This window comes from Canis lupus, chromosome 7 (assembly GCF_011100685.1).
Source record: "Canis lupus familiaris isolate Mischka breed German Shepherd chromosome 7, alternate assembly UU_Cfam_GSD_1.0, whole genome shotgun sequence".
Lineage (NCBI taxonomy): Eukaryota > Metazoa > Chordata > Mammalia > Carnivora > Canidae > Canis > Canis lupus.
This window is the reverse complement of record NC_049228.1, coordinates 54,905,279-54,923,431: the sequence shown is the minus strand read 5'-3', so window position 1 is coordinate 54,923,431 and position 18,153 is coordinate 54,905,279. Positions and strand designations below refer to the sequence as shown.

The 18,153-nt window shown below is 41.0% G+C and overlaps 1 protein-coding gene across 7 annotated transcripts in view; it reads left to right on the top strand.

Annotated features, from left to right (window-relative positions):
* MAPRE2 (microtubule associated protein RP/EB family member 2) overlaps positions 1 to 18,153 on the top strand; it is a 159,219-nt gene that overhangs the window by 54,013 nt on the left and 87,053 nt on the right. The window contains exon 1 of one of the 7 annotated variants that reach the window (XM_038543512.1): positions 13,104 to 13,383. The exons of 5 other annotated variants lie outside the window; for them this stretch is intronic. In XM_038543512.1, the coding sequence (XP_038399440.1) occupies positions 13,265 to 13,383 (119 nt within the window). In that variant the 5' untranslated portion in view covers positions 13,104 to 13,264. Of the gene's footprint in view, positions 1 to 13,103; positions 13,384 to 18,153 lie in introns of those variants that run through there. One more of the 7 variants, XM_038543513.1, reaches the window with a different exon arrangement.

Genomic DNA, 18,153 nt, shown 5'->3' with positions numbered 1-18,153 from the left:
ATCTATTGTTCAAAAAAAATCTATTCCTCAAAGCTGCCACAGGGCCTGCCTAGATTCAAGGGGAGGAGAAATCGACAAAACCTCTGAAGGGAAAAAGGTAACCAATTATGGCCTCAGTTGTTAAAGCAAGAACAAGCTTTGTATCTCAGAGTATTGCCTTGTGAATCTTCATATATCCCATTTTATGGATGAAGAAGCTGAAGCTAAGAGAAGTAATTTGCCAAGTTGACTCAACTTTTAAGGACCAGCATTTGGATTCAAATTTGAATCTTCTTTTTTTCCAAATTTGAATCTAATAATCCAAACTATGACCTCTTTCTATTTCTACTCCTTAAAAATATAGTAAGTATACAATTTATACTATATTTTCTGTTTTAAAATTGAGGCATGTTTGACATATAACATTGTACTAGTTTCAGGTATACAGCTAATGATTTGTTTATATATGTTGGAAATGATCACAGTAAGTCTAGTTCATATTTATCACCACAGTTACAAGTGGTTTGTTTTTATTTTTTATTTTTTTTAAGATTTTATTCATTTATTCATGAGAGACACAGAAAGACAGAGAAGCAGAGACACAGGCAGAGGGAGAAGCAGGCTCCATGCAGAGAGCCCGATGTGGGACTTGATCCCGAGACTCCAGGATCATGCCCTGGGCCGAAGGCAAGCACTCAAACCGCTGAGCCATCCAGGGATCCCCTTTATTTTCTTTTAAATGAGAATTTTGAGCTCTCCCTCAACTTTCAGATGTACAATACAATATTACTATCGTCATCATGTTGTATATTACATCCTCAGGACTTGTTTTGTAAGTGGAAGTTTGTACCTTTGGACTCCCTTCACCCATTTTATCTATCTCCCACTGCTTTCTGTATCTCTGATTTGGGGTTGATTGGTTTCTTTAGATTCAACATACACATAAGATCATATGGTATTTGTCTTTCTCTGACTTTTTTTTTAAGATTTTATTTATTTATTCATGAGAGACACAGAGAGAGAGAAGTATAGGCAGAGGGAGAAGCAGGCTCCCTGTGAGGAGCCTGATGCAGGCCTCTATCCTAAGGCCCTGAGATCACACCCTGAGCCTAAGACAGATGCTCAACCACTGAGCCACCCAGGTGTCCCTGACTTACTTCACTTTACATAATGCCCTCAAGGTCCATCCACATTGTTCCAAATGGCAATATAGTTCAATTATTTATGGCTGAATAACATTCCACTTTGGGGGGGTAGAATGTATCATGTTTTCTTTATCCATTCACCTGCCTCTGGACATTTAGGTTGCTTCCATGTCTTAGCTATGAACAATGATGAACAATGCTGCTATGAATATAGGGGTGCAGATATTTATTCAGTTAGTGTCTTCATTTTCTTCCCATAAACAACCCAGACATGGAATTGCTGGAGTATAGGGTACTTCTATTCTTCACATTTTGAGGAAACTCCTTATTGTTTTCCAGAGTGGCTGTACCAATTTACATTCTCACCAACAGTGGACAAGGATTCCTTTTGCTCCACGTCCCCTCCAACACTTATTTCTTGTCTTTTTGATACCAGCCATTCTCACAGGTGTGAGGTAATACCTTTTTGTGGTTTTGATTTGCATTTCCTTCATAATTAGTGATACTGAGCACCTTTCCAGTACGTATTGGCTATTTGTATGTCATCTTTGGAAAAATGTCTTTTTAATTCCTCTCCATTTTTTAAATGTTGTTTTGCTATTTAGTTATGTGAGTTCTTTAGATTTTTTTATTATTAACCCCTTATTAAATATGACTTACAAACATTTTCTCCTATTTATGGGTTGCCTTTTCATTTTGTTGATGGTTTCCTTTGCTGTACGGGAAGTTTTTAGTTTGATATAGTCCCACTTATTTGTTTTTTGCTTTTGTTGCCTTTGCTTTGGTGTCAAATCCAACAAATAATTGCCAGACTGATATCAAGGAGCTTAAATGCTGTTTCCTTTTAGGAATTTTAAGGTTTTATGTCTTATGTTTAAGTCTGTGATCTATTCATTTTTCTGTATGGTGTAAGGTAAGGGTCAAGTTTCATTCTAATGTATGTAGCTGTCCAGTTTTCCCAGCACCATTTATTAAAGAAACTGTCCTTACCCCATTGTATATTCTTGCCTTATTTGTCATAAATTAATCCTACAGGGGTACCTGGGTGGCTCAGTCAGTTGAGTGGTCTAGTCTTGATTTTGGCTGGGGTCATGATTTTGGCGTTGTGGAAGAAGCCCCACATGGGGCTCTGTCCTAGGCCAGGAGTCTAAGATTCTATCTGCTTCTCTGCCCCTCCCCCCTCCTCTATGCACACTCTCTAAAATTAAAAAAAAAAAAAGAATCTTTAAAAAAAATTCCAAAAGTATAGGTTTATTTCTGGGCTCTCTATTCATTCCATTTGTCTATGTGTCTGTTTTTGTGCAAGTACCACACTGTTTTGATTAGTACCCTTTTTATACTATAACTGCAGGAAGTGTGATGCCTCCAGATTTATCCTTATGATTTCTTGGTTTCTTCTGGGTCTTCTGTGATTTCATATAAACATTAGTATTGTTTTTTTTACTTTTTTGAAAAATGCCATTGGAACTTTGATAGGAATTTCATTACATCTGTAGACTGCTTTAGATAGTATGAACATTTTAACAATATTATCCATGAGCAAGGAATACCCATTTGTGTCTTCAATTTCTTTTATCAGTGCCTTACAATTTTCAGTGTATAGGTCTTTTACCTCCTTGGTTAAATTTACCTCTAGATATTTTATTCATTGTGATGCCATCGTAAATGAGATTGTTAATTTCTCTTTCTGATAGTTGATTAGTATATAGAAACACAACTGGCTTCTGTATATTAATTTTGTTCTCTGCAACTTTACTAAATTCACTTATTCTAACAAGTTTTTCGTGGAGTCTTTGGGGGTTTTTCTATGTAACATCATGTCATCTGCAAATAGTGACAGTTTTCTTTCTTTCTTTCTGATTTGGATGCCTTTTATTTCTGCCCCACAATTTATACTGTATTTTCTCAATTCTAAAGTGCTATCTTAATAAGAAGGGTATTATCTCTGCATACCCACCCCCACCCTGCCAAGCACATAGGCAAGTGCACACACACACACACACACACTCTCTCTCTCTCTCTCTCTCTCTCTACAGCTTTTTTGTTTTTAATGCTAGAGAGATATTCTAAATACCTTGATCATAGGCCTAACTCAGAACCAATCCTTAGAGCCAGGAAGATGGAATATTATAATTGGCAAACTCTACTAGAATCACAAGGCTTGAAGGAATAGTTCCCAGAAAGATGGAAAGACAAGAATAATAAAAAATCACTAGACATACCATTGCTTCTGGTTTATAATGATCCTGTCCTTGCATCCTTGAAGGCTGATAGGATCCTCTCTAAAGACTGGAATTAGGGGTTTAAGGGAGAGCATGAGAGGCAGTGTAGGAGAGCTAATCCCTTGATTGTAATTCTATCAGCTGACTATTAACTCATTGTGGCTTTCCATATGTTGTTGAGACTAAGATTCTTTTGTATTTCCTAAGAATCTGATAACTTCATATAGAAATTAAATGGAAGCTAGCTGAAGGTGACCCTTTGTTTTCACATGCTATACTCTGTAGTTGGACCCTTCATGTTCTGTAGATGTTCAGTGAATGTGTATTGAGAACATGAAGGTACTTGGCCTTATAAGGTCTTGATTAAACAAAATATAAGCTCTAATTAATTTTTTTAAAAAGATTTTATTTATTTATTCATGAGAGACACAGAAAGAGACAGAGGCAGAGACACAGGCAAAGGGGGAAGCAGGTTCCATGCATTGAGCCTGATGCGGGACTCGATCCTGGGACTCCAGGATCACGCCCTGGGCTGAAGGCAGGTGCTAAACCGTTGAGCCACCCAGGGATCCCTAATTAAAATAGTTCTGATAGAAACTTATTTACATTTTTTTTTAATGAACTAAGCTTCTTTAATTTTCTTCTTAAAAATTTTATTTGGATGAGGTCAGAAATTGGGGAATTTCTCTTTCATTACTCACACTGCTTCCCAGCTGCTGGCCTCATGTTCCCTTGACACTCTGTAGAGGAGACATCAGTGAGCCACAATCCTGCTGCCATGTACACCAGACTTGACAGAGAAGCCCCAGCTCTGGAAGACCCACCCTCCCAGTGTCCCTTGTTGCCATTGGTGGCCTGAGTTCTGGGCAGTTCTGAAACTCTGAAGGCCACTGGTACCTGTTAGAACTACTGGATCTTCACCACCTGTGTAACCCTGCCCCCTGGCTTCACATTTATATTAATGAGTCCCATCACCCAGTTTGAACTTTTTAATATCAAAGTCAGAAATAAAACCAAATGAGTTAGATGACTTTTGGGAGCCCTAAGGAAATACTGTCTTGAAAGCTTCTGAGCCTTCTGGAAGATTTTTTTTTTTGGGGGGGGGGGTGGGCGGGAGGGTTGGGTTTTTGGAAGATTATTTGTTAATGCTACCTACAGTCTCTACATTTCTCTTGCCACCCAGTTGAGCCCAAGATGCCCTTTGTCCTTCTTTCGTTGTCCTACTCAGTCAGTTCACCAAGATGTGCTTAATTTAAACATGGAAATAAAATAGGAGAAGGAAATAAAGGAATTTCCTGAACTTGGGCTCAGATACATATCTGTAAAAGCCCTCAAATAGGCAAGTCTATAGCTGGAATGGTTGAACTACAACAATTTTGGCATAGTGAAGATGAAAGCAGATTTTAACTTTGAAAATAAGTACCAAAAAAAAAAAAAAAAAAAAAAAGCCTGTGGTATTCTCTCCCCTCCGGAAGATATCAAAGAAATGGGCAAAAATAGTTGAGGTTTATTCAGGGGGAAAAAGGTTAATTATTATCAATAAGGGTAAGAAAATTATTTTTTCCTATTAATCATATGTACTGCCAACCCCAAGGCCTGGTATCTCTTCCTCCTTGCCTTCCTCCATCTTTTCCTTAACCATAAGTTTAAATTCCTATCTTTCCACTCCTTCCAATCCCTTAATCCTACGATAGTGCTTTTTTGTACAGCTTCCCATCCTTTCCTGGTGCCCCTGCCTTCACATCTTTTTCTGGCTTTACCTCCTTGTTCCCTAGACTGAATTAATTGCCTTTAGGGCAGCAATCTACATTCTCTTGCTTCTACATCCATCTGATGTCTCATCCCTGCTATTCCCCAACCTTAGATTCTGCATTCTTACGCTCAGGTTTTACCAGGCTTTATGGAAGGCAGGTTGTTGTCAGTGAATAAGAATGATGACTTTGACACCTGGCAGGTATGTTCCTGCCCAGCTTTGCCACTTCCTGGCTGGTGATCAGGCTAAGTTATTTTTAACTGGTTACCTCCTCAGACAAGGGAGATTTAAAACCACTCCTTTTAAGTTTCTGAAGACTAAAATACCTACTTGATTAAGGCATCACATTTGGCCCATTAAAAAGTATTGAATAAATATTAGATGTTGCTGTTGTTATTGTTAAAATTCCACATCTCTGTCAGCAGATGCTGCTACCACTCCTACAAATAAATGGTTTCTGACTTTTGTTTTAAGTCAAACCTTTACAATGGCCATTCAGAGCCCTGTATAGTCTGGTCCCTCTGTACCTTTCTGAAGTCCTCTCTTCTCCCACATGACATAAACATTCACTTGAGTGTAAGTTCCATGAGGGCAGAGAATCTTGTCTATTTTGTTAATTTCTGTATATTCAGTGCTTAGAATTGTTCCTGGCACATAGTAGGTGCCCTATAAATAATTGTTGAATGAGCCCTGATAGAAATATCACTGCCTTGGTAAGGTTTTTTCCTGCTTCCCCAGGCATGGTTGCTTTATTTTCTATATTTCTGTAATACTTAATACATTCTTCAATTAACATTTATGACATTGTATTTTTATGGAAAACATATTTAAGGCTCTTAAATTCAGCCAGCTGGTATAATTCAAAAGCACATTTTTATTTAATAGACTGAAACCTCACATTGCACAGATTTGATTGAATGATTACAGAAATCATAATGCCCTGAGTGTTTTTAAATTGCATTCTCATCATGTTCTATGAATTATTCCACAAAATTAAGTCCAAGCTTGAGAAAATCCAAGGAAAGGCAAATTAGAAAGTTCCAGCACACAGAGGCAGCCTAGGCAGTGGCATGTTCTGTGTCTTGACATTATGAAAACCTTGCTATTTTACTAGTAGGTAGGGAGGATGCTTGCAAAATTCTGCATGAGCATATCAGCATAGCTATAAAAATATGGCTGAAAAGTAATCTCCAAGAACAAGCAATTTCAAAAGTCAATCATGGATGAGCACACCTTTTAGGTTGGCTTCATGTGGAGGAAATCCACCAATTTTAAGTAAAATGGTATTATTAAAAACCAGGAGGTATCTACATATCATAAAATTCTCATCAGATCTGAAGAAGGAATTAATAAAATCTGCTATGCCTTGGGGTTAAAAGTAGTGAACAAGAGCCAATCCCAAATACATTTCTATGCCACCAATGCAATTTCAGGGCCAGCACCCCTGGCTGGCCAATTGTATATTTATTCTCCTGCTATCATTTTGGATATGGAGCATATTTTAAACCATTGATTGATAACCTGTCCCTGCCATTCTCTACTGGAAAATGTCCTAGGACATACGCATGGGAGAAATTACTAGTCCCAGGGAAGCAATGTGACTGCTAAGTGGAACCCTGTCTGCAATAGGAGGTGATAACAATCTAAGGAAGCCCCCATCTAAAGTGGTGTGACAGCTGTGAATGCCTTTGACAGCAGCGATTATCAGCTTCAGTGAACACGTTTTCACCTGGAAAGGCATTTGTGATGAGTAGGGGCTTTGGGGATGGAATCAGGATTAACATCCATTCCTGACTAATGATTTCATATCTTCTCTTGCTATTGTCTTTTGGATTTCTCAAATCCAAGATAATACAAAATCCCTGTTCTAGATGAACTTCACATGCTGGAGCAGTAGAGAGACAAGGACTTTGGCGGTACTCACGGGCTGAAGTCTCAAGAGAAACATGAATTGTCTGATAGCCTAGGAACTCTGAATATTAAAATCTGCCCAGTTCCACCTGAGTGGACTGTGTGTTGAGATATCTGATGGTTTCCTTTTTTTTTTTTTTTTTTGCTTGTTGCTCTCCTGGTTCTGTATCTTCTGGGTCTGCCTTAGTAATCCTGTTCTCCAAACATCCATTTTAAATATTTGTTTTACCATTGGAGGGAGGGTCATGACCCCACTAAAATGGGAGGTCAGAAGAAGGGTCAGTTCATCTGGTGCCTAACAGGTGCTCATTTATGAACATATTGGCCCCTCTAATATTGCTGGGAACTTTTTTAGTGCAAATACTTATTGATTCTAATTAGTTGCTGATAGTATGTATGAACCATGATTTAATATCTCCTCCTTCCTTGAAGGTCTTGGATTAGTCAGAATATTGGTGATTTTGCAGAGGATTACAGTTCTCCCTACTAGAATATTTATTTTCTTCAGAAATCATTGATGGGGTCTGATCTGAAATCCAGCCTCTTAAAAATATCTTTGAGAGTACCTCACAAAATCCAGGAAACCCTCCTCTGCCCTTACATTATTCAAACTTTGTGACGTGTAGCCCAAGAGACCTCTCTCTGAAACTTGTTTTTCCCTTGGGCAGAGCAAAACCACTCCCTCTTTGATTTGTCCCAGCAGGCAAAAATCTTCCCCAGTCTTTTTTTTAAAGATTTTATTTATTTATTATTTGAAAAGGAGAGCCCGAGCAGGGGAAGGAGCAGACTTGGCACCTAGCAGGGAGCCCACACAGGCTTGATCCTAGAACCCTGAGATCAGGACCCAAGCCAAAAGCAGACACTCAACCTACTGAGACACCCAGGCACCCCCTTCTCAGTCTGTCTTTGAAGGCTTGTCTTGTATCACTGGGCTTCTCAAGAGTTCCTTGCCAAGCCTTCTCTTTCTCTTTGAGGGTACCAACACCCACAGCTTCAATTATCACCTATGAGATAATTTCCTCCAAATCCTATGTATCTCCAACTCAAACATACCAAATAAATCAAGGGCCCATACACATTCCCTTAGTCAACAAATATTTAATGAACACCTGCTATATGTAAAGCCCAATAACTGCTCGTTCTCACCACTGAGATGTCCTAGAATTACTAGAAGTATTTTTCTATGTCCAAACACATTGAGAACTTTTCTTCCAGAAGGGCAATTCAATCTGTATTTCCTAGCATGATAGATGATACCATTATCCACTTGGTCACTCAAGCCATAATCTTGGGATTCATATGAAAGGTCTTTCTCCTTCACTACCCACCCATAACCTCCATCAATGATGATGCCCACATCCAATTAGTCAAAAAATCCTAACTTTTAAGCCCTCTGCAGAGCTCAGATCTGTGCTTTCTTCTACAGCTCCTTGTCCAGTGTTTTCGTTTAGGCCTTCATCACTGATTCATTTTAGTCTTCTCTGATACATTCTCCCCACTACTACCAACACCAGACCTTTGTGATATGCAAATTTCACCATTAATTTCTCTCCATAATGCACTTCATAGTTCGAAAACACCTTCAGAATTAAGGTCAAGCTTCTTCTTTTTTTTTTAAATTTTATTTATTCATGAGAGACACACACACACACAGAGAGGCAGAGACACAGGCAGAAGGAGAAGCAGGCTCCATGCAGGGAGCCCAATGTGGGACTCAATCCCAGGACTCCAGGATCATGCCCTGGGCCGAAGGCAGACGCGAAACCGCTGAGCCACCCAGAGATCCCCCTAAGGTCAAGCTTCTTAGCTCGGCCACAGCACTGTTCTGTGCCTGGTCCTTGCCTTATCTCCTGCCATTATGTGCTCTTGGTCTATACTCAACAAATTGCTGTTTCCCAGAGACCTCACATCCTTTCCTACCTACCCGAGTATATCTGCTTGAGAAATCCTTTATCTTCCCACAATACTACTGTTTCCACTTTAAATGCAACACAGCCTAATGGATGAGCATATGAACTTTGGGGCCAAGAAAACCTGATATCCAATACTGGGAAAATTGCTATTCTTTTGGCCTCAATTTTGTCAGTAGGGTTTTTGTGAGAATCAAATTAAGAATTTGTTGAATAACTAAAAGAGTTTTGTACTCGTTTCATGCCCACTGGCTGCCAGGCTCCATTCTAGGAGTTGCAGAGGGAGCAGTGAACAAAACAGTCGGAGCTACCCTAAAGGATTTTATATTCTATCTTGCACATAGGAAGTGACAAAAAAAGGTTATAATTATTACTCATCAGGATTAGGTGATAGTTCCTTGGGGGAACATTGCAGTCTTACTTCCTAATTTCCTTTCTGAAGTAGGCGCTCATCTTCCATGGGCCTATATCACCCTGTATGGTACCATTATTACAGCATTATGATGTATCATAATTGCTGGCATTTTTATCTTGCTCACAACCCCATGAGTTCCTTGAGGACAGAGCCTGGGACTTCTCTTCTTGTTGTACCAGCTTCTAATACACAAGAGACACCTTACATGTTGTTTTAAAATAACATTTAACACTAAAGAGCGTTTATCTTATGCCAAATACCGTGTTAACTGCCTTAAATATATTCTGTAATGTAATCTCCATAGCAACCTATGAAACCAGTATTATTACACCTACTTTCTAGGTGAGGAAAGTGAAGAAACCAAATCTTAAAGATGTAAAGTAACTTGCTCAGGTCACACAGCCAGCATGTAGTGAAACTAAGCAGGTGACCCTAGGTCTGCCTGACTCCAGAACCCCAATTTTAATCATGATGTTTGATGAGAGGAGCCATTTCTCCATGGGATAGTTGGAGATGTATGGTCTGCATATATTTTATTTTAGAATTGCCTATGTACATAAGACAAAAATCTTATTCCACAATCAAATATTCATAGATGCTTTAGCATGGTTATTTTTTCTATAATCTGTGTGACTGTCCTCACCCTACTGAGAGGTGGGGACACAGATAGTTTTAAACTTGCCAATTTATAGATAGAGTTAGAGCCTCTTGCAATTTCGACTGTCTTTGAATAGCTCCAACTCTTGGGTGATTGTTCATTTATTTATTTATTTTTAAAGATTTTATTTATTCACGAAAGACAGAGAGAGGCAGAGACACAGGCAGAGGGAGAAGCAGGCTCCCTATGGGGAGCCCCATGCGGGACTCGGATCCCAGGACCCTGGCATCAAGCCCTGAGCAGAAGGCAGATACTCCACCACTGAGCCACCCAGGTGGCCCTGTGCAATCTTTCAGATAACCTTCCCTGTCCCTAACCCTTCTACCTAGCCATACCAAGCCACTGCTTTTAGTCTTTATTGTACTGGGACCTATCTTGCTTGAGGAGGGAGGTATGTAACAGGGGGTGGGGTGGGGGGGGTACTGCTTGAGGTGATTTTTCTCGGAGTTTCAAGTGGGAAAGGAGGTCAAAGTTAGTCTCTAAGGCTAAGAACAAAGCCAAGCCTTTCTATCATCTCCCTTTGGGAACCTGCTTTTGCTTCCTTTCATCTCTTCCTTTCTACACTCAATCGGATTTGGAAGGGGTAGACTCCTTCCTCCCTCTTCCTGCCTTTTTTGCACATTCCCGTATCCTGCATCCTCCTTCCCAAAGTGGAATCTGCCCTCTCCTTTTCCCTAGGGCTAAACAGGAGAATGGCTGCCAGCCTACTTGATTTATGGGGAAAGGAATGAAAACACATCTGCTTAGTATTTTCAAATTATTACCTCGGTTACCCAATGTCTTAGAGGGTAATCACAGGTCTCTGGAGCTCTCTGGGACCCTTGAGAGTAACATGGCTCACAGCAGTCTTAAAGGGAGATTTACAAGGACTCTTAGGTACCTCTTTCACCTGACTCACTAACTCCTCCCCTCAAGCCAAATTCTTGGCCATAGTCCTCTCCTTCATGAGCAGCATAGAACCGTGGAGTATTATCTCCACAAAATAAGTTGATTTAGCCAATGAACTATACAATCAAATTCTGACAAATGTAGTCCTCACTGGACACTGTATTACTTAAATATGGGATCATGAAGAAGTAAGCTGTACTAAAGAATCCAAAATGAGAGGATGTACTCTAAAAACACTAAATACTTGATTTGTAGACTATGCTTTTCACCTTCAGACTATCACCAAAGAAAGGGGAAGCTTTTATGAAAGGGAACAAATTAGTAAGGAAATCGACAACCACGGGGCAGATAACAGAAATAGTAAGAGGAACTCTAGATCTTCCTAGTGATGTCTACTCTCTCAAGCCTCTTCAATCTGCAGTGTATCTTTTACTTAGATATATTTATCTGTGTATTTTGCCAGTCTTAGGTCAGAAGTGGATCCTGACTGCATGAGGGGGGAAAAATCTCATGTAAGCTGAGATATGGATTAAAACAAATATCAACTTGTCCACTGTGAGTTCACTGGAAAGATAGAAAAATAAAATTATTAAAACATAGCCCAAAAGAAGAATATGAAATAGGAAAAATCTCCCCTTGCTTGAGATTATCATTGCCATCTGGGTTGTGAACTATTTGATTCTAATTCTAGAAGCTCGATGCCAGAAATAACTCATTACCAGGGAGATAGGCTGGAGAATTGTCAGAAATGACAAGGTTCTTTTTTTTTGTTTTGTTTTGTTTTTTTAACTTCTATAGCACAAAATGATAAAGCTGATAAACCATACAGTAATGTGAATGGGTGAATCACATAGCCTTGTACTTTCTGCTGCATATAGTAATGCTATCCTTTATTACCCCCCATTTCTTCCCTTCTTATCTCACAAAAGGTCGGAGACCGCTTTTGATAAGCAGAGTATCCTTTTAAGTCTCTCTTCTCTGGAGGAAAGCAGTGGATGCATCTGGGGTTTGTTGAGAGTTTATAATCTAATCCATCGACTTTGCCTAGTACTAGCAATTCTGTTCACAGCTTTTTTCACAGTGGTCATGTTGAGAGTGTACATAAAGTACTTGATTCTTACCTTGATCTATATTTATGAGCCCCCATTAAATATAGATCAGTACCATCCAATCACATTGAGAAAAGCATGTCATTTCGATGTTCCAGTTCACCACTTCCTAATTCTGTGACCTTGAGCAAGTTACTTAATCTCACTAGTTTACTCATTTTAAAATAGGGATGATACTAATAGTACTTGTCTCACTGCCAATGTGTTTGAAAACTGCACTGCAATGATATAGACCAGCTAGAATGTTGAGAGCTTCCAAATACTAAATTGAGTGCTGACTTGTTTAATTCAAATGAGAATAAAATAAATGACAAGGAGTTAATAATCTGTATCAAGAGGCAGTTGAAGAATTTCAATTGGGGAGTCTCGGGTAACCATCATGATCTAAAACGGTGGCCGTTTTTTTAAACCCTCTTTGAGGATTCTTTTGTGCAGAAAATCTCTTCATTTGCAATCTTTACTCTTCACCTTATTAAAGTAAAGGCTACATTGATTAGAAGGAAACACAGCTTCTTCTTAGGTTTTCAGGTTTGGGGCTTCTTTGGGGAGGAGGTTGCTGCTGTTAAAGAGAATGGGGGTGGGGTGGGGAGGAAGCTGGAAATCTGAACCGCCTTAGTCTGGTACATTTTCTGGATCAGGCCAACCAGATCTTTCATATATATATATATATATTTAGCCAATATATATATATATACACACACACACACACATATTTTTTTTTTTTTTTTGCAACCAGACCGAGTTTAATTCGAATGCTCCAAGAACTTGGAATTGAAGGAGTTAAAGGGTCTCCCACACCCCTCTGCCTGAATCGGTCTTTTGTGTACACAGCTGCAGTTGGAGCACGGGTCGGAAAGGAAATGGTTAGAGGAAGAGCTGGTTTTCAGACGAGGCGAGTGCGTGAGGGGGGCTGGGGGTGGCCTGGGGTTTTACATGCCAGATGTAGGCCTGCCCGGGTGCCTGCCTGCAGCCGCTGGCACGGTCACGCCTCGGCCCTGTGCGAATTGAGGCGAGGTGATGAGTTAGCGGGTTGCTATGGAGACGGGCCGGGCCACGTGACCCGGAGCTGCTGCCGGCGCTCTGACGTCAGCAGCCGGGAGGGCGGGACGCAGGAGGGCGGGGCGGAGGCGAGCGCGGAGCAGGGAGCCAGCGAGCGGGCGGGCGGCAGGCAGGCACGGTCTGCGCGCGGAGCAGGCGAGCGGGAAGACGCGACGCGGCCACCTTCCTCCCCAGCCAGCCCACCGCGGTTTGTTCCCTTCCTCGGGAGTGCGCCAATGCCTGGTCCGACCCAAACGCTGTCCCCAAATGGCGAGAACAACAACGACATCATCCAGGATAACGGGACCATCATCCCTTTCCGGAAGCACACAGTGCGCGGGGAGCGTTCCTACAGGTAATGGGGCTGGCACCGGGCGCGGCGCCGGGCGGGGGCGCGCGGAAATCCGGCCCGTTATATAATGGAGCGGACCCTGCGCCCGCAGCGGGCTGCAGACGCGCGTTCGCCGGCGCGCCTGGGATCCTCTGCCGTCTGTTTGCATGTGTCATGTTGGTTGAGCGTGGAGGCTTCACGAATGCAGACGGAGGGCGTTGTGTGAATAGGTTTGCCGCCTGCGAGGGGTCTCCCTCCACCGCCTTCCCTCCACACTGATAAAAATGCAAGCAGCCCCCCCCCCCCCCAAAGGGAGACAGGCTGTAGCACTTCCTTTCGTCCTTTCCTTCACATTTTAAAGGAACCAGTGGGCAGGCTGTGCCTCAGGGCAGGGACTACAGGAGGATGGCGAGAAAAATGTTTGCGCTCGCCCTGGTGTGTGTGTGTGTGCGTGTGTGTGTGTGTGTGTGTGCAGGAAAGATGGAATCCTCTAGATGAAGCTGCAGTCCGTGATGTTAAACCGCCAGATTGATGGAGCTTTGTAAGAATTCTGCTCGCTGATTGGTGCAGGGATTGACAGCAGAGGTCACGGTGTCAGACATTCACCAAAATTTTCTCCCATCGAACCGGTGGTTTATTAGAAAGAAACTGGACTGCAGTGGACCTGGGGGAAACCGGGTGCCGTGAAGCGTATTCTTGGGAGTTTTATAGCCTCCGCATGGGTGGGGGAGCCCGCCCTTCTTTAAACGGTAGGAAGGTAATTCCTGCTATTTTGCCGACGTCTGATTTGAGGATGGGACCGATCCTGGTCATTGTGTTGTGAGCTTTGTGATTAATGAGTCGGTCAGTGTGGTTGGCATCATTTTTACATTAGCATATCTGGCAATATGTTCTAGTAGATAAGCTCATTAAAATTGTTTGCATTGTTTGATAAGGATAACAATGTAATGGAGAATGCAGCTAGGGTCTGATGCAGCCCAAGGCCAGACTTGAAGGGAGACTGATCGCTTCCCTCATATTTCCTCTGAAGTTCTTTTGTGCGGGCTAGTTATTTTTAAATGTTACCTTGATAACCACTAACAATGCTTTTGCTTCGAGGCAGAGCACACATACCTCTAAAGCGCATCCTCTCAGCTAGTGAGCAACAGGAAATAACTCTTTTCTTTTTTTTTTTTTTTTAATGCCTTCATCTAAACGTTCACATGGTATTATGGGTAGAAAATTCAGTGTGTGTAAATAGGACGTATTTATAAAATAGGACCCAAAGTACCCCATTTCCTCTCTCTCTCTTTGACCAAAGAAACCCTCTTTGCTGATTCAAAAAGAAAAATTTATAAGCAACCTTTGCCCTGTCATCTCTGGCAGTTATATAAATACTTGGAGTTAATTTTGGCTGTGCCCATGAGGTCTCATGCCTTATGGTTCTAGCTAATATGTTGACATGGCATCCTTGCAGAGTCCGGGTGCTTGTTATTCTCTTAATATAAACCAAAATTGGTCCACAGCGTCTGGGACTCTCCTTTTGGAGATCCTTGTGATTGGAACATTGGGTCCCTTCTCTCTCTTACTCATCCACCTTTCTCTGTGAACATTCCAAAGCCTAAAATAGAATTTAAAAACAAAAACCAAAACCCCGAGTTGCTTTTAAACCTCACTTGTTTCAACTGTTCATATAGGTAATACATTTGAAGCCCTCATTTCTTCAGTGATATAGTCTCTACCATGTAAACAGCAGTTGCTTTTAAGATGGAGTTCGAATTTTACCACATAGGCCAAAGGAAGTTGCCTCGTTGGGTTTTATTAGTCATATGAACAAACTTGAAATGGCAGTGGAAAATGACTTGGTGGAAAGGTTAAATGCTACCTTTTGGCGATAAAATATTGCTTCCGAGTAAAATCGTAGTTACCTTTTCAATTCAATCTAAGTTATTTTCATTTCCTAAATTACTTCCAGTTTGTTTTCTGAGTCCCTTTAACGGAACCTGAAATTAAATGAAAAACAAAACTGAGTTTAAAGAAAATATCTGACTGGACAAATTCTTAAGTCAGTAAGAGCATTATTGCATTTGTATTTTATATAATAGGATTACTGGACACCATAGTGAGAGGTGTCATAGGTTAAATGAAGAAGGAATCCTCCAAAGTTGTATTCGTATTGTGTCATACGAAGGATGTACGCTGAGACAGACATACCCTATGTTTTCTTTGGTCTGCTTTTCTTTCAGAGTGGGATGGCCAGTATAGTATAACTAAGACCTATTTTTTTGGAGGGGCACAGGGGAAGGAAAAATATGAGACATTTTTCTATCCAGGAAGCGTTCCATAATTATTTTGGCATCCCGAGGCCGGAATAATATTGCCATTTAATTGCAGAGGAAATTTGGAAGGTACTGTGCAAGCCGAAATAGATTTAACCAAATTTTTACTTTGGGGGTGAGTTCATTATAACCCTCAAAAATGACATGTGCTTAAAGAGTTCTGTTTGAGTCCCCTGGAGGGCCTGGGTCAGCCCAGAGCCCTGGGATGATCAGAGGAAATTCTCTTCCTGATTCCTTTGCTGAGTTGTAGGGGCCAGCAGGTCCTTTATCTTTGGCCCCATTTTCTACAGTTGCTCGTTAAGTGTAAGATTATCTCCTTGCATTCTTACAAAATCACTGAGGTTAACTTCAAACATTTAAAACAAAGACATTCTTAAAAAATCTACATAAATACAAGAAGAATGCTGTTACTACTAAAAGAGGGGATGCTTCCAGGAGCTCTAGGACAAGAGGTAGTACAGGTGAGAAGAGGAGAGGACACCTAGAAAACAGCACTGTTCCATCCAGTACCATCCAGTAGCTGCTCTTCCCAGCCAAAGACCTTATTGTCATGACATTTGCACTAGGTTGTTTATAGATAAGGGTCAAATATGGTTCATGACCCAGATATCTTACTCCAGGTATCTCTGAAAACTGAGGCCATTTTTACAGCCTGGACTGGAGAGGGTGGCAGGCACACCGTTACTGAAACCCATGTGTACTTTGATTGGAAGAGCAACTTCCCGGGGATCCCTGGGTGGCGCAGCGGTTTGGCGCCTGCCTTTGGCCCAGGGCGTGATCCTGAAAACCCGGGATCGAGTCCCACATCAGGCTCCTGGTGCATGGAGCCTGCTTGTCTCTCTGTTTGTGTCTCTGCCTCTCTCTCTCTCTCTATCATAAATAAATTTTTAAAAAAATTTAAAAAAAAGAGCAACTTCCCTTAGGAAATTATCCCTCCAGTAGTAAATTCAGTCGAAAGGAGCCAGTGCATAAATGGCTGAGCAGAGCTGTGCGGATTTTTCTAACGTTCATGTATACTACTGTGAGATCGCCTTCTTGGACTTAGCTTCCTCATTGCATTTATGAGCACTAGAAATCCATATATATTTTAAGAGCTGCTTAAAAAATAAATGTGGTGTGGGCCATTTGAGGTGACACTGTTGAATTCACAGAGCATGAGAGTCGTGCTCTGGCTCTCCCTGGAGAGGCTACTCCCTATAGCTCTGTTTCATGCAGATGCTAGTAGGAAATGAGATTTATTAACTGGCCCTCTGCCCACTGCATTTTGGTTTGCATACTCCAGGCTTTTAAGAACAAATGTGTAAGTCCAGGGGACTGTTTCCACATGGGTGTTTGAACTTGCAACTACAGTAGCATAGGTTTCTGAATACCAAAAACCAAAACCAAAACCAAAAAAAAAAAAACAAAAAAAAAAAAACCCCAAAAAAAACAAAATCAGCTTGGCCCCAGGACATGGACTGTAAAGAAAGGCAAAACTAAAATTTAAGCCTAACGCATTGGCTCTCCCACCCAACTTTGCCAGTTTTGAAAAATGAACTTTTAAGAAAAACAAAAAGAAATACTGTGTCTGTGTAAAAGACAGTTGTGAAAGCATGTCCCATTTAATATAGGCTGTTGTAGCCTGACTTACTTTGATAAGAAGGTAGGATTTCAGATCCTTGCTCCTTGGGTCCAGCAAAGTTGGAGACACAGCAAGTCTAGCTTCACTTGTCTGTTCTGTACACATTCATATTGCCTAAGTTTGCTGCTGCCATAGGAAGTTTCTAAAAATAGTGATTTTTGTACTAATTTTTCTTTATATTTGTAAAAATCAAAGGATTACTTGATGCTTATTAGGTGCCTAATTTTTAACTTCTTCATCAGAACTTCTGTTACAGGACGCTCACTCCGCTTATCAGGAATTGTCTCTGGTAGTATCTTTTTCAGTGTTAGCTCAACAGTGGCTTGAGATGGTCCCCTGAATTTAGGAGGTTGATTTCCATATGCCCTAGCATTTCTATATTGATAGGGACCTCTTGAAGCTGCAATGAGTAACGCCTTAGGGTAATGGAGGGGGAAATATTAGGGCTGATCTAAATATTCCATTTGGTTTAGAGAATTTGACAAATTTTTGAGGGTCTACTCTCGCCAAGGTCTGTGCTAGATGCCCTGTAAGGACCTTGAGTTCTAGCGAAGTTAGGTGTATAAACAACTCCTTTTGTAACAGATTTACCTTATTGTGAATATTTAGCTTGGTCTAATAGCAAAAGTGGTTTGCATTTCCTCAGTCCACAAAGACTCAGAGAAGAAAAAGATGCCCTCAAAGCCAGTATGCTGCAGGAAGCTAAACAATGCAGAAGACCAAAAATTTTGGTGAGAAGAGTATAGGCTTTAGAATCAGAATTTTTTTATTGGCCCAGCAAGGTGCATGTTGGGCAGCAGTGGAAAATAAGGCAAGGACATTGAAAGGCAGGTAGGGTAGTCAGAACTTGAATAT